The 14,915-nt window shown below is 41.7% G+C and overlaps 1 protein-coding gene across 5 annotated transcripts in view; it reads right to left on the reverse strand.

Annotated features, from left to right (window-relative positions):
* Nucleotides 1-947: 947 nt before the first annotated feature.
* LOC121895277 (semaphorin-4B-like) overlaps nucleotides 948-14,915 on the reverse strand; it is a 51,885-nt gene continuing 37,917 nt past the window's right edge. For all 5 annotated transcript variants that reach the window (XM_042408301.1, XM_042408290.1, XM_042408291.1 and 2 more), the window contains exons 6-15: nucleotides 13,383-13,494; nucleotides 12,781-12,897; nucleotides 12,083-12,240; nucleotides 8,149-8,330; nucleotides 7,431-7,581; nucleotides 6,648-6,858; nucleotides 6,291-6,406; nucleotides 4,656-4,813; nucleotides 3,935-4,020; nucleotides 948-3,165 (exon numbers count right to left, since the gene is read on the reverse strand). In XM_042408301.1, the coding sequence (XP_042264235.1) occupies nucleotides 2,393-3,165; nucleotides 3,935-4,020; nucleotides 4,656-4,813; nucleotides 6,291-6,406; nucleotides 6,648-6,858; nucleotides 7,431-7,581; nucleotides 8,149-8,330; nucleotides 12,083-12,240; nucleotides 12,781-12,897; nucleotides 13,383-13,494 (2,064 nt within the window). In that variant the 3' untranslated portion in view covers nucleotides 948-2,392. The remainder of the gene's footprint in view (nucleotides 3,166-3,934; nucleotides 4,021-4,655; nucleotides 4,814-6,290; nucleotides 6,407-6,647; nucleotides 6,859-7,430; nucleotides 7,582-8,148; nucleotides 8,331-12,082; nucleotides 12,241-12,780; nucleotides 12,898-13,382; nucleotides 13,495-14,915) is intronic.

A 14,915-nucleotide genomic window follows, 5' to 3' on the forward strand; every position in this document is an offset into this window, starting at 1 on the left:
ACAATATTAAGCACAAATACTGTATATACAAAACGAAAACCAAATAAAAAAGGAAACACTGACCACTGTTGCGCAGTATGCTGTGCAATAACTTTGTCAACTTGAAGTTACATAGCATGTCGTCATCTGCTCAGTGTTCGAAATAGCAAAATGCTGAGTCTGCTTGATAGTGAAATATATACTGTAGGCTTACTTGATCAATACAGTGAACTGGTGATGTATTCTAAGACATGTGGTGCCATATTGCCCCTATGGCCGCGTGGATGTTTTTCATTCTGACATACACATCTATCGGCTTCCTACATCTTTGGAAAATTCTGCTTATTAAGTCTCAAAAGTCTAAGCAATGTAGGTGCAAGAGTGTTCATAATGGCTGCACTGGTCCCTGTAATAACTGATTTCTAAAAATCATTTTCCTTAGCAGCCACACCATCCGTCTCTCAGTAGTTGCATTTCTTAAAATTCGCTCCGATTTTACTGAAATGTGCAAACCTGCAAGTATTCAACACCCTGATTACTTGTGCTTTCACATTAACATCGCCTTGACAGTGTGGTGAATGCCATGTGTGTAAGAAATGTAACCTGGAGGAGGGGGAGGGGAGTTATATTGAGCTAATACAGAGCTTGTGTGCATCTACCTCACTACATAGTGCAGCTGCAGTCTGGACAAGAAGACTATTAAATACAGTGACAATTATTAGTTGTTCTGTGACCTTTTCATTTTGAGTGGGCTTGTTAGCGGTTAAATTAACCTAAAAAAAATACGCTGCGTGTGTATTGTTAGCGCTCGTCAAGCTCGATAATCTCGAACTAGATGTACCTCTGCATTACAGTGAGAATACTAAGAAGGCAGATAACCACATGGGAAGTTTTAACCACAGTTAATCTCCATACCATGTCCTTTGCCCCATGTCAGATTTTACAACAACATCAATGACTCTGCCCAACACAGTCTGAAAAGTTTATGAGCTAACAGTCTTAGAGAAATCTCCAACTTTGCACTTCACATTTGTTTATTATTAGTGCCTTTGTGAGAACCATCACCATGTGCTCTTCGACAATGATCAATGCTAACATAAAGCATGAGATGGGAGTGGTCAGAAGAGAATGGCACTATTGCAGTTAGATAAGACAATTGAGTTTTGTTTGTTTTTTTTTTTCGTTTTTTTTGGCACAGTGCACATGATGATTTTGTTGCTGCCCTGAACATGGTAGAGGTGTGGATGTCCCCCTTTTTTTCTTGGCTCTCCGTGTTTGTAATGTCCTCTTTGACGGCTGTAAAAATGCCAGGTCTTTTTGCCGTAATCGCCTCAAAAACAGGGTATCTGTGTCTCAGTGAATTTATTAACCCATCATTGAACCTGCGTGTCAGTTCTGAAGAGCAGGGCTGTCTCAGATGAGCAGAGATGTAGAGGAATGGGTTTCCCTAAATTGTCCATGGTGCGGTTACGTGTCAATGAACAAGACCTTTGAACAACAGCGTACATTCAGGAGGTAAATGTCAATACTTAGACCCTGGAGCATCATTTGTGGATCACATTTTTTGATCAGTAGCCACCCTCATCTGTCTCAAAGTTGCAGTCCTTGTCAAGGTGTGGTGTTCTCTCCTGGTCTTCCTCATCTGTCATCATCTTTATCTTCACACAGTCATGACATTTATTGAGCAAAATGGAACAAATGTGCTTCTGACTTGCTTCCATTATGTGTGGATCATAGTGAATACGCATAACATGTATTATATTCTCCTAAACCTGAACTCTAGGTCATCATGTCTGTGGTGTGTATTGTAGCTTGATTCTAGTATGGCGTCTGCAAAACATCAGAAGAGTTGATACTGTAGCAGTAATCTTCTGCATGTGAACATGTGCAAGGACACACATAACTAATAGGGCTGGGCAGTATATCAGTATTTATAATTTATTGTCAACTGTTGTAATTGTACCATGTGATGGTGATCAACTAGATAATTTAATGGAGTAGCTTGCATATCTAAAGAGATACTGGGATAAATACTGATATCGGAAGAAGGTCTTCTGCTTATTGTGTTATTTTCTTCCCAGCCCAACACTCACTCACATACGCTGTTAGTGGCCATGAGAATGACTCAAAAAAAAAAAGACTGTTAGAACTATTCTTTAGCAGCTGGTTGAAACCGGAGTGTCGCGCTGCTTCCTCGTCCTGCCCCACGCAGCAGACCGGACTAACCTCTGGCTCCGGAGTGGAAATGGTTAAACAAAATGACCTCCGCACTGATCACAGAACAAAGATGACCAAAATAAAAGATGTGCTGTGATGTAGGAGGATGTCAGGGTCTCCTCTCCTTTGCTCGGTGGGTTTGGCCTGTATCTTTCTTGGAGATACAGGGTGGCATCATTTAGCGAATATTGTGCTCTCATACGATAGAGTCTTTGATCTCCGAGCCTAACCGCACTCTGGGCCGAGGGCAGGTCGGGGAGTATTCCACGTGGCTCTCCTTCAGGTTAAGCGGCCGCCTGTCGGAGGACTCGGAGAAGCTCTTACTGTTGTCTGGTGAGGACTCGTGGGTGGGCGTGCTGCAGATATAGTTGTCATTTAATGTCTGGTAGCCCTTGTGATCAGAAGTGGAAACAGGGATGGTGTTACCGTTCAGGGGTAAGCTCTCAGTGGGCTTCCCCACTATCCTCGGCTTCTTCTGCTGCATGTTGGGGCACTCGCCCTGCTTCAGCATGGACTTCATATGATCGCGGTTCCTGTAGATGACAAACAAGGAGAACACCACGAGGGAGAATGCCAATAGGGCGCACACCACGATCAGCTCGTTCCAGTACGTCTTTGTGTGGACCTGCTCAGAACGCGACTGGCCAGGCAGGATGATGGTCTCCTCTCGCTCAATGTGTGGCGTGCGTGAGTGACTGATCATAGTGGTGCTTTCCTGGCGGGGCTCCGCTCTCACGCAGTAGTTGGCCAACAACTGGCGGAAGCTCTCCTCCTCGGACCAGCACTCGTAGGTCTCCATCTTGTCGGCCTGTGCCACCACGACTAAGTTGCCTTCAGGAGTAGCGTAGAGGAACTGGCTGGCGCTGTCGCTGTATCGCCACCTCCTCTGTGCCAGGTTGGAGCGCAGTTTGCAAGGCAGGACTCTGAAGGTGTTGGCTGGGATTGTAATGAGCTGGCAATTGGAGCCACCTATGAAAAAAGCACAATATTGCTTGAAAACACTTAAAGATCCTTTTAAAGGAATGTGTTAGTAATTGCATAGCCTATGGAATAAGCCTAACTTTGAGGATTAGTTCAACATTTTGGGATATCTGCTTTCTTGCTATGTCCGTTAAATAAGACGCTGCAGCTAGTTAGCTTAGCAGGGGAAACAGCTAGCATAGCTCGATGCAAAGCTTACAAAATCCCACCTACCAGCACCTCTTAAAGTTCTTTAATTAAAATATTATGTCCTGTTTGATCAATACGCACAAAAGCATAAGGACAAGTTGTGGTTTTACAGGGGTTGAGGTACAAGTAGGTAGATGTTTTTTAACCTTTGGACAGAGCAAGGCTAGCTGTTTCCCCCTTGCTTCCAGTCTTTATGTTAAGCTAAGCTAACTGTCTCCACCTTCATATTTAAACAGACAGATCTGTTTAATATCTAATAGATCCTCTAACTATCAGCAAGAAAGCAAATAAGTGAGTCTCCCAAAATGTCAAATTATTCCTTTCAAGATTTAAAGTCATTTGTTGTTAACCACATCGCTGCACGTTGTACAATTCTGAGTTCAAAACTAGACTTTGTGTGACATAATTTACATAAATGACTAAGAGTTTTGTGTCAGCTGGCATCCTTTTCAGAATATACAAATACAACAACATGTGACAGCTTCTCTTCCTGACAACACTATGTTGCATGGTGTCGACAAGGTGACTAACAACACTTTACCACTGCACAGAAAACACACACACTCACGGGAAGCTGATGGTCTGGCAGATCTTGTGGTGGGAAACCTACAAATCGCCGAAGTATCAGCCTCCTCTACGTCCTGCTGCCAGCGGCTGAGATGAAACATTACAAACAAAACAACAGGGTCAGTTTAGCAGCTGTAATATAAGGCACCTTGTGTGGATGCACTAATTTTTCCCTCCAAGTTTTATTTAAAAACCTATATTCATCAGACTAAGGGACCATATTGCTTTTAAAAGCTTCTTGTGCAAGCACATAACTATATATATTGTATATATTTAGGTTGCTTATGTGGGTGCATGTTCACTTTAAACACAGTGAAAACATGTTCATCTAAAATCTAAAAAAGTGAGGAAGCATATCATTTTTGAATTCATGGTTTTAACTTTTTTGTCTGCATTATTTGTATTTGCTCAGATTTTGGAGTCATGTTTTGTGTTAATGATTATGGCCGTGTAAAGCATGTTTCTGTTCATTTACTTATTTCTCAGTGGTTATAGAATGAGCTTTTGTTAAAAAAAAAGGAACATAAAACATAAGAAATTGTGTATGAAAACAATTAAATACAGCCGTATTGACTGTGTGCTATAAAAGGTAGATGAACAAATTAAAAGTGAGCTTTAAGAAATGAGAGTTTCAAACTTTGCTCCAGGGTTGCGATGTATGTGTAAACTATACCACTGAGGTTATTCATGGCCATGTACTGTATATGTATGTGAGCTCTCACCTGTCAGGTGGAGCCATCCTGACATCCTGACATAGCCGCCCGGTCCAGGCACAGTAGGGGTCTCTGGACAACACACACTCCCCACAGCTCAGGTAGTTAGAGCAGTTGGCCACAGGAACTTCCACCAGCCCAGAGTAGGAGGACACGAACAGCAAACCCTGCAAGGGAGAAAACATGTGTGAGTCTGTGCGATACACATTTCTCATCAAAAAGTACCTGAGCGCAAGGCAGAACAGCTTCCTTCTGCTTTAGGTTAAGGATTTTTGATTTCAAAAAGGGAAACCACGCTAAGACAATTACTTCAGATAAACAGAACAATATAACCTAAACAAAGATCTAACTGGCCAGATGTTCTCTTACTTGATGCCAGCCGAGTCATTTGACTGTGGTCAAACACACATGGTAACCACATACACAAAGGCAGTGGCTGCTACATGGTATTGTCTTAAATTTTTTTCTTTTTTTTGCATAATCAACACTTTTCAGACAGTACATGTCTATTGCTAATCATTGTGTAGCAAGTAACAGCAAGTCTACAAATCCACTTTTACCATTAATGTGACATTGATGCTAATGCACCATGCACCCTGTGTTTGAAAAAGAGCAGTCTATATTTAGGCCACCGTATCTCGCAGTATATTAGACAGACATCATGTGGATAACGTCTTAGTCTTTCATATCCCTATTTGGAGCCAAGAATATACTCAAAAAAGTATATTGGACTTTATTAGAGTTACATAATCTTAGATAAGATTGCAGTTTGGCTGCTTTGGTCCTGGGAGAGGCCATTATGTAATAAAACAGAGAAAGGTAATGAAATTTAGCTCCGGGTAAAATGCCAGAGAGGATCATAAACTCTCTTCCAGATGGTGCTATAACTCACATGAAAACTCAATGGAATGGTCCCCGTGGAAAGAAAATGTCTGTAGCCAGATTGAGCTCTGGTAAATCTAGCTCCTACACATTTTTATTACATTTATATAAAATAAGTAAACATGATGTAACATAAGTAAAAACTGACACAAACCAATATGACAATAATCATTATGGATGGTTATTGAACCTGCAGTGTGTAACTTTTATATATAAATGAACGTCCGTTACATTCATGCCAAATGAGTTCACACAATGCTGATTAAGCCTATCACTGCCAGATAAATCTCTCTGTATTTCACTGTATACAGAGTTTTTAAATCTCATGTTGGGTCGACATTCCCGTGCTTGGCCATTAATCATGTGGCTCTTCTAGACTTTCCAAATGTTATCGGAACGAATAGATCAAATTCTGATGGTGAAATGAGTCATTTCGTGGGGGTTGTGTGACACTCAGAACAATTTATCCTCTGTTTTACAGCCACAACAGTAGGTTATGGCCAGTGGTGTACTGGCTATCGGGCACATTGTTTTGGGTCAAATCCCGGTGTTCCAGTGGGCCGTCAAAAAATATGTTTTTGGGCTGGTGGACCGTCAAAACATATCTGTTTTTACCCTCTCTGTGTGCCGAGCCCCCCCTTTACTCTCACTGCCAGAGGGGGGAGACAAAAGTCCTGCACTCCAGCTTTAAGCTGTAAAATTGTATTTTTTATATTATTTTCTTGGTTATGCATAAAATGTGATGAGAAAGTTATGATTTACCCTCTGAGGATCAAGTTCGATGTGTTGCACAGGCTGAGGGTCAGGAAATAGAATCATCTCCTCTATGATGTGCATCTTGTCATTGGCATTGATGGCCTTGTGAAGCTTTCCATCATCTGGAGCACATAGAGGAAGACACAGAGGATGTGACAGTTTAAGTGAGTTTTATTGAAGGCAGGGTAGAGTTTGTGGAAGCAAAAGAACCAACATCTACTGTTATTAAATCACAAATCATAACTGCAGGTTGTTTGACTTGGTCTTACACACAAATGAATGTTGGGTGGGAATGTACGTGGTATGTTTTTCCTTTTAAAGATTTTCCCCTCAAAAATTGAGCTGTTGTTTAATGAACTATACCTGTTCCAATGAAGAGCACATCGTAGGCCCTCTCCATGCCCTGGATCTTGTGCACGGCGATCTGTGTGTAGCGCACACTGCGTTTCAGCAGCAGGGGAGTGCTGCGGATCACACTGTCCATCAGGAAATGGTCCTTGACAAAATTGAGCACTTTATCAGGCATGTGCAAAGATGACTGGATTCCCATTTGCCTGGCGTGGTTGGTCACGCACTGTGTGGGGAGTAAATTAGAAGTAAAAAATGAGTTGCTGCTTATTCGAATAGTCCTGGAAATACATAGACACCGTGAGCAAAGGTAGGCATGATTATTGTGTAAATAACACTTAAAAGTGTGTAACGGTGCGCAATAATGGCAAACAAATACTGAACTAAAGAGATATTTCATAACCTCCCATACTACTGTGTTTGGGGAGGACCGATGAAACGTTAAGCAGATCATCAACAAGACAAACAAACAAAATAAATAAAGACAGGGCATCATCTCACATCAAGCTCTAGTTGAGCACTAATTTAACATCTGTCTACAGATACAACTATGTATGTTTTGCTGCAGGTTTTTAACCTAGAATTGATAATAATATGAATATATAGGGTTCATACATGTGATGAAAAAATAGATATCTGGGGTGGAAATTGATATTTATATCTGTTATGTTAAGCAAGAGAACAACCTTCTTTTGACTTTAGATTGATACAGGTTGAATGAACAGTTGCACAGACAAAACAAGTTGAGCTGTATTTGTTTTGTTTTTTTTGTCACAGGATATTGTCTGCAGCACTCACCGCCCCGGGCCGCGGCTCTGGTACAGGGTGATTGTACGTGTACCACTGCTGTGTCTCTCTGTTGACCTCTCTGTAGCGTCCGCTGAAGGCTCTCTCCACCTTTGCCATGGTGAAGGCGCACACCGCTGAGCTGCCTGATGCTCCTTTATACCTATAAACAAGAAAAATAGATTTATTTGTCCCCGTAGATGCTGTGTGTCTAGTGTCTAATACTCCACATTTGTTTGACATATAAAAATAAAAGCATTTAAATAAGTAGCCACACACTTGTGCCTATTTTATTACAGCATGATGTCATTTTTGCCCAATCCATCCTTTCTGCAGTTGTCATTTTATAAAAAGGGAGCAACTTCTCGCTGGAGAACAGTTGTAGAGTGAGCGCTTGAATGATTTCCATATTAAAACCTTTATTTTGTTGATACATTAATTAGACATTGGGGTTGCATGAGCGTGTGTTAGTGTTTAAGCTCATTACAGCTGCTCTAAATTCAGAGGAGCCAAGTAAGAAAAGGCAACTTGCCAAGTTGGAGTGCAGATATTAAAGAAAAACCGGCTCTAGGTGGTGCGTGTGAGCTGTGTGTGTGTGTGTGTCTTTTTTTGTGTGTTTGTGTGTGTTCATGAACATAAACTGTAACATAACCCAAACTCAATAAAGTGCCTGTATGTCAGCGTGGTCTCAGCTAAGTGATCTGAACAAATCCCTCCGTTCGTCTCTCACCACTGGGATGTGAAGACGCCGTAAAAGACAGTGCTCTCCCAGCTGTCTCCCATGGGCTTCAGGACGAACATGTCTTGGATGATGTTGAAGGGGAAGCCGTCGTCAGGGAGGGAACACAGGAGCTGGGCCTTCAGGAAGGTGGTCCACTTCTTCTGCAGTACACGCTCACCTCCCTTATCACCCTGAAAACACAGTATGTCATGGAAGTTATTTTTACTGTCCAACCATTTAGACAGTTTTTTGTTGGCAGAGCATACATGCACTATTTTCAATTACTCTAAACCCAAAACAGAGTGAAGGAGCCGGACATGACTCAATGAGGATTTTAAAGTCAGTCTCTGGTTTCTCTGGAAGGGGAGGAATCACTGGGTTTGAGTCATGACAAGTGCTTCTACAGTGCAAACTAAGTCTCATCGGCTGAGCAGAGGCTGACGCACATGACCATTGATGATCCAGTGATAAGAGAGGATGGAAAGACGGTGCGGAGAGAGCAAACGGCGAGGTCAGAGGGAGTCTGTGATAAGGGGGAAGAGTGACAGGAGAAGCTTTCCAGCTGAAAAATAAATGTTAGGCAGAGTCTGTGGCCTCTGAGTCAGCTCTGGACAACAGACTAGGAGTCCCATAAAAAAAAGAAAGTTGTGTAGGCAAGGCCTCTGTGGGCCACACCCGACCTATGCCAGGCATCAGCTCCTGGGGAGGGATGGTCTGGATATACAACAAGAAGAAAAGATACTGAGAATTGTTTTCTTTTTTAAAATTTGGGATAAAAAAGTGGTGTCCAAAAACAAAAACAAACAAATGAGCATGCAAAAAAATAAAAAAAACAAAATGAAGACCACATCTCATTTGAGTAAGAATAGATGACTTATTGCTGTGGTTATCAGTAAGTAGGAACATTACTTGATTTCCAGAAGCAAGCTTATCAGACAGAAACTGATTTAGATCTTGGTAACAGAATGACTTTAATATAATGCACTTAGCAAGCTGTTACTATAAGTTAGAGAGACCATCAGTAGTCCTAGTGTTGTATCATAGCTGCAATCCCCTTCCTGTGCTTTAGAGGGTGCTGTTGAGGTCAAATAGATGATTGTGAAAGTGGCTTGGACAGCCCCGGACTCTATTTGAGGAAACAGGATGGACAAATAATCACAATAAACAAGGAATTCAATGTTGTGGTGAAATTCAAAGTGTTAAAATCCTTGTGCAGCATAGTATGTGTGGTGTATTTATACTGAAATACAAAAGGACAAAGACAAAAGAGATGCATTGGTGCAGTACTGTATATCAGTTGCTCTTTGAAGGAGAGGAGATGGATCAGCGGTTCATGTCTCACTTCTCTAAGATATAGCGGAGGCATTCACTCTCCTTTTAAGCTGTCCAAAAATATTCACATAAACAGTTATCAGACAGCTTTGCTAGGACTAGTAATTATCAAAGAGCTCATGAACACACACACCAAAAGAAACTCCTCCCAAATACAGCAAGCAAGTTAGAAAACAGAGGAGAAAGAGGAGAAGGGAGAGAGGGAGGAGGAGGAGGAGGAAGAACATGACCAAAACAACTGGTCTCACCCAATCTCAAGACAGTTTGCTGCCTCAGATCCAAACTATCCCTGCAACACAGCCTCAAAAACCCTGAACAACTCCCACATATCAGCACGAGGAGTGAATCATCCTTGAAGAGATGATAAAATGTAAAAACTATAACTACTTCCATTCCCTCCTCTGTGTTACACATAAACAATCATCTCGCTCCATGTTGAGGTGAAACCTGTTGGGACTGATGTGGAGCCTGGGAGCCAATTACAAGGCTGAGGTGGTGGTGGTGGTAGCCTGTCCGCATAATGACATAATAAATATAAAACAAACAAATGAACAAATTCCTGCTCTCTCAGCTGTCCGCTGTCATTGTTGCTGTGCTCCGCTGCGCAGTTTGTACTTTCAGTTGCATCGACCACTCCCCTGACCCAAGAGCTGCCGTGCAAAAATACGCTCGCTCCTTCGTGCTGTATTACACCACTCTTTTGTTTTATGCAAACTTCACGTTTCGGATTCCTCGCTTTTTAAGTAGAGAAGTAGATGAACAAGAGGCAAAGAAAAGTGGTGCCACACATTGTGATCTGCCTGCTTTCCACAGCCTTCAGTGTGCACACACCTGAATAAACAAAAGAAAGAGGGAGTGGAAGAAGGGAGGGGGACAGCTGGGGAAGGGGGAGAGAAAACAACTCGGAAGCAGAATTACTTGGCAAACCCAAGTAAAACAGTAGTTAGAACATCATGAAAAAAGTGAAGAGACTTTGATTTATCTCATCTTGCAAGAAGCTTGCCCTCTTTATAAAAGGTAGCAAGATTAAACTACACGCTACTACGAGATGTTTCAAATATTAAAATGAAACCACATTTAAACATATCTGGTCTTGCCTGGTACATAGAGGGGAAAATGGAGTGTGTGTTTTCTGTCAGTTACAGATACTGAGCCCGCTAACAGGGAGGGGCCTTCATACCTCGGTGTTACTTAACTCAGATCTGAGTTCAGCACTTTCTGCTCACTGAAGGAGTACACAGGGTGTGTGCTTGAATGTGATGCACTATTCTGAGAAATTAAAAAAAAAAGTGAAAATGGTAATAGCTTTGCATGTTAGCCTGCAGCAATTCAGATCTTCAAGGCATCAGTTGCTCACTTGCAACAAACTGATGTTTGAGGAGTTTTAAGGAGAATAAATGAAATTTGCAACACAATAATTTGCACAAGATTGAGACAGAAGCCCTCAGCAAACTACAAATGCATTTCTTCTGCAGACACTTGACAGAAAAATAGAAAGTAGAAATGTTATGCACCATCCTACGCATTGATTCGTTAATGTCCTTAAGCATTTACCCAGTAAAGTGGAGAATAAACCACCTGCAACACTTACTGTACTGCCACAGAGCAGCATCTGAAAAGATGTCAGTCAGGAAAAAGGGGGCTGCTGCATTCCAGTGAAATAAAGGCGCTTTATAGAGCAGAGAAAGCCATTCTTCTGTCTCTATTGCACAGTTCATCTGCAGCAAGTTGCCACAGTCTGGGGGCCTTTCTGTCAATGATTTCCATATATAGAATCCAGGAGGTGCTCCGCTGGCTGCGAGAGGTGTCGCAACACAGAGTGCCAAAGCCTAGCAGGACTAAGTCATTAAGCTGTCACTTAAGATTACATGCTGTCCCCACGATTACTCACATTAATGCCTCCATGAACAAGAGGCATCAGTTAGGGAGGGATGCTGAGTCCATGTATATCAAGCGGCTTCATAGCCATTTAATTGATCTGATGACAGGTGAAAAGGGATAAAGTCTGGTGCTGATTATTCAGGGTGATCGACCGAACTAAACTCTCCAGGAGGGGGAGGGGAGATGAATGACGTCGACAAATTAAATGATAAAAGTGAATTCTGCGGTTGCTACAGATTGCACGCTTTGCCTCCAGCAAAAACAGGCCATACAGTTGAGTGGAAAAAGCATTTCATATTGCTGCGAAACACCCTTGAATACTAATAATGCCTGCAAAGCTCAAAGCGCTGGTGGAGAAAGGCAAAGAGCTGGAGGGATGGACGAGTGCAGCTGACATTGTGAGGGAGATGGAAGGAGAGGGGGAGATGACATTGCACAGAAAAGAGGAGGGAGGGAGGAGAGGATGATTCAGGCAAGAGGAAACCAAATCTGTTGAAAACATGTTGTCAAATACAAGAAGCTTTAACGCACTATTGACATATTTCCATTGTGTCTACATGGGCATGACAGAGTTCAATGTTACCAAACATGCTTTGACATGGGAGCGTCCCGCCTTGTTTTGAGGTAATTGTATCAGGATTAAGGAGAGGAAGCTCCAGCCCTGCTTTGCCTCTTGCTTTTTGCGTGGCCGTCTCATGAAATGACCTCACCCCAGCCCCAGGTGTCTTACCTTACACACGCGAGCGATCCTCGACACTATGGTGTTGTCAAAGAAGTCGAATTCTTTTCCCGCCTCACTAAAGAAGAAGTAAATCTTGTCGTCGTCTCCCACGGGGTTGCCTATTGGCTGACTCTCCTCGATGTAAGCGGAGCCGACAAAGACTGGATCTGTCAAAAATCAAAACACATGTGGTGAGACGCAACTCGACTGCTGTATCCAGCATGTAACGCATTTATCATTTTTCAAAGGAACTATTTTTTTCAGTTTTGTTCAGTCTAAAAACTCATCATCATACTGTAAATCTGGAAAGAAGTCAGAGTCTACACAGTAGAGCTGTGTCATACAACCCTGGAAGAGTAGAGGAAACAGCATCCCCTGTATAATTGTACTCAGATGTCTCATCAGGAGCACTCTGCATGTATTACCTAGAGATCAAAAGACAAGAGAGGTCTTAATTGTGCACAAAGTGCGGCTTTACTCTGGCAAAACCAGTGGCAGCCAGCTGAGGCTGTTTTGATGTGCATGTGCAGCGACTGATAGGACTGGGCGCCCGCAATCTAAGAGAACTTGTCTTTGCTCTCGGTCTGCATTAGCGACTGTGCCTCTCTAATGATTGCTACTTTTTGGAGCTTATCTGCTCTGTTGGGTACATAATGGAGGATGTGTAGAGGAAAAAAAAACAGTCTGATGGGGTAAATGGATTTTACCTTGCAGCCATTTTAAAGAGTTTTCTGTCTTCAGTGCAGTTCCCTGACCCAAACTCTTGTAGATGACCGGTTCATTCCCCTGGAAGTTGCTCACAGTACCAGTGTACAACTCACCATCTGAAAGAAAACAAGATATTTCAAGTTAAACTTAACATAATACTACATCATAATGCTACAAAGATTTTTTTTTTGCTTTGGCCTTTTATTAACTGCAATAGATTGCCAGTAGTGGTTTAAATTGTGCTGTCAGCATCATAACAAGACAGTCTGAGTGAGGGATTAGACAAATCATTTCTCCCACTCATATCCCGCTCAATTATTTACTAATTGCTTGTTAAAGAAGTTGAACACAAGCAGTGTCTGTTGGTGTCCGGCTATTTATGCAGGCAAACAACATTAGCAGGCACATCATGATTCATTACTGAATCAAAGTTGCAACAAACATCAAAAGTAGTTTCGGAAACAGCTGAGCTTGTTTTCAGAGTCTCTTCCCAGATGGAGGCCAATAATAATACTTTGTTCTTTGCAAGCCAGATGTTTAAAATGGCACGAAGGAAGGAAGAAGCAAAAAAAAAAAAAAAAATCTTTCTGTTACTACATACCAACAATGATGGCAGTGGATTTGTACTCTGGATTAAAGGGGCACCGACTGCGCCCATCTTCCATCACAACCTCGCCCACTTCATCTCTCTCCAGCGTGAATGTTGACGTGTTCTGGAGACAGACACAAACAGCAAATGTCCCTCAGGCACAGGCCAATTAAATTCTACTTAAAGTAAGAGTGAGCTAAAGTTCATTCTCTCCACTTTTTCCTTACAATACACAGATAGAGCTGACTTTTTGAGAGTTTGGTCACTTTACACATGCAGTAGTTCTATTTAGTCTCTAGGCTCTAGTACATGGTATACTGAAGGTATTATTTTAATAGAGACATAATTAAAACTTATAGCAGATCTAAGGCTGGTGCATTGTAATGAAAAATCTAAACCTGCCAGGCTTATTGATCTGGTTTAATAGAAGTTGAATTTGCTTCTTTCAAACTACTTTCATTAACAGTAAGTCTGTCTTCTGGCAGGCTGTTGGATCTACTTCATAACAGAATTTCACTGATAATGAAAACTGGATTTTCAGACACTGTCAATCAAAGGGCAACAGACCCATAGACCATTCTTTAGATGTTTGCTAAAGCACATTGGCAGAGCTACAGTATGTAGGTCAATACAGAGCCTGTGAAAACAGTTGTATAATGTCTTTTTTGGCTCTGGAGGAGCTTCGTCAAGTCTGAGAAAATACCTCAAAATGACATCACTTGAGTGATCTTAGGGTTGGGCTTTTTAACAGAAAGTCTGGGTCACAAACGGTGGACAGGGAGTTCGACAGATGTTACCAGGAAGGGAGGGTCTCACAAAAGGCACTTCTGTCCAGTGTTGCATTATAGGAAGTGTAGGTGACGTCTTCGAATGACTTGTTTTGTCCGATCGACAGTCAAAATTTCAAGATATTCAATTTACAATGATATAAAACAAAGAAAAGCAGCAATTTTTAAACACTTTGCTTAATACTGTTGCTGATTACTTTTCTGTTTCATTTGACTAATTGACTAATCATTTTAGTATAGGATCCAATATCAGGGGAGCTTGACCCATAGTGAGTATTGCATTAGGATAAACTTGAAAAAACGGGAACCTGTCCCTTAATTTATGTATGCAATTGGTAGAAACCGTAATTACTTACATCCATTTACTAACATTCAAATCGAACAGCAGGACAGTATAGAGTGTCTACATTGCCTGGAAAATATTCACAAACTTCATCATTATTATAGGTTGTTGTTCTACTTGGGACTCGTTTTAATTCATGTCTGTCATTTGATTGTTTAGAGTATCTTCTTGGCTTCAGTGTCCTGATAAGCTGGCCGTAAAAATCTTTGAGACTGTTTTGAGAAGAGCTATAAAAATAAAACATTTATTAATGTTAACATTATGCATATCAGTGAGTCTCCCACACACACACACACACACACACACACACACACACACACACACACACACAGCTCTGGAGACCGTCAACATGACGAGTGTTCACTCAAACCAACTGGCCTCAGAGCTGCATGGAATCCCAGTTCAGGCCCAAAA

This window comes from Thunnus maccoyii, chromosome 1 (assembly GCF_910596095.1).
Source record: "Thunnus maccoyii chromosome 1, fThuMac1.1, whole genome shotgun sequence".
In the NCBI taxonomy this organism is placed as follows: Eukaryota; Metazoa; Chordata; class Actinopteri; order Scombriformes; family Scombridae; genus Thunnus; species Thunnus maccoyii.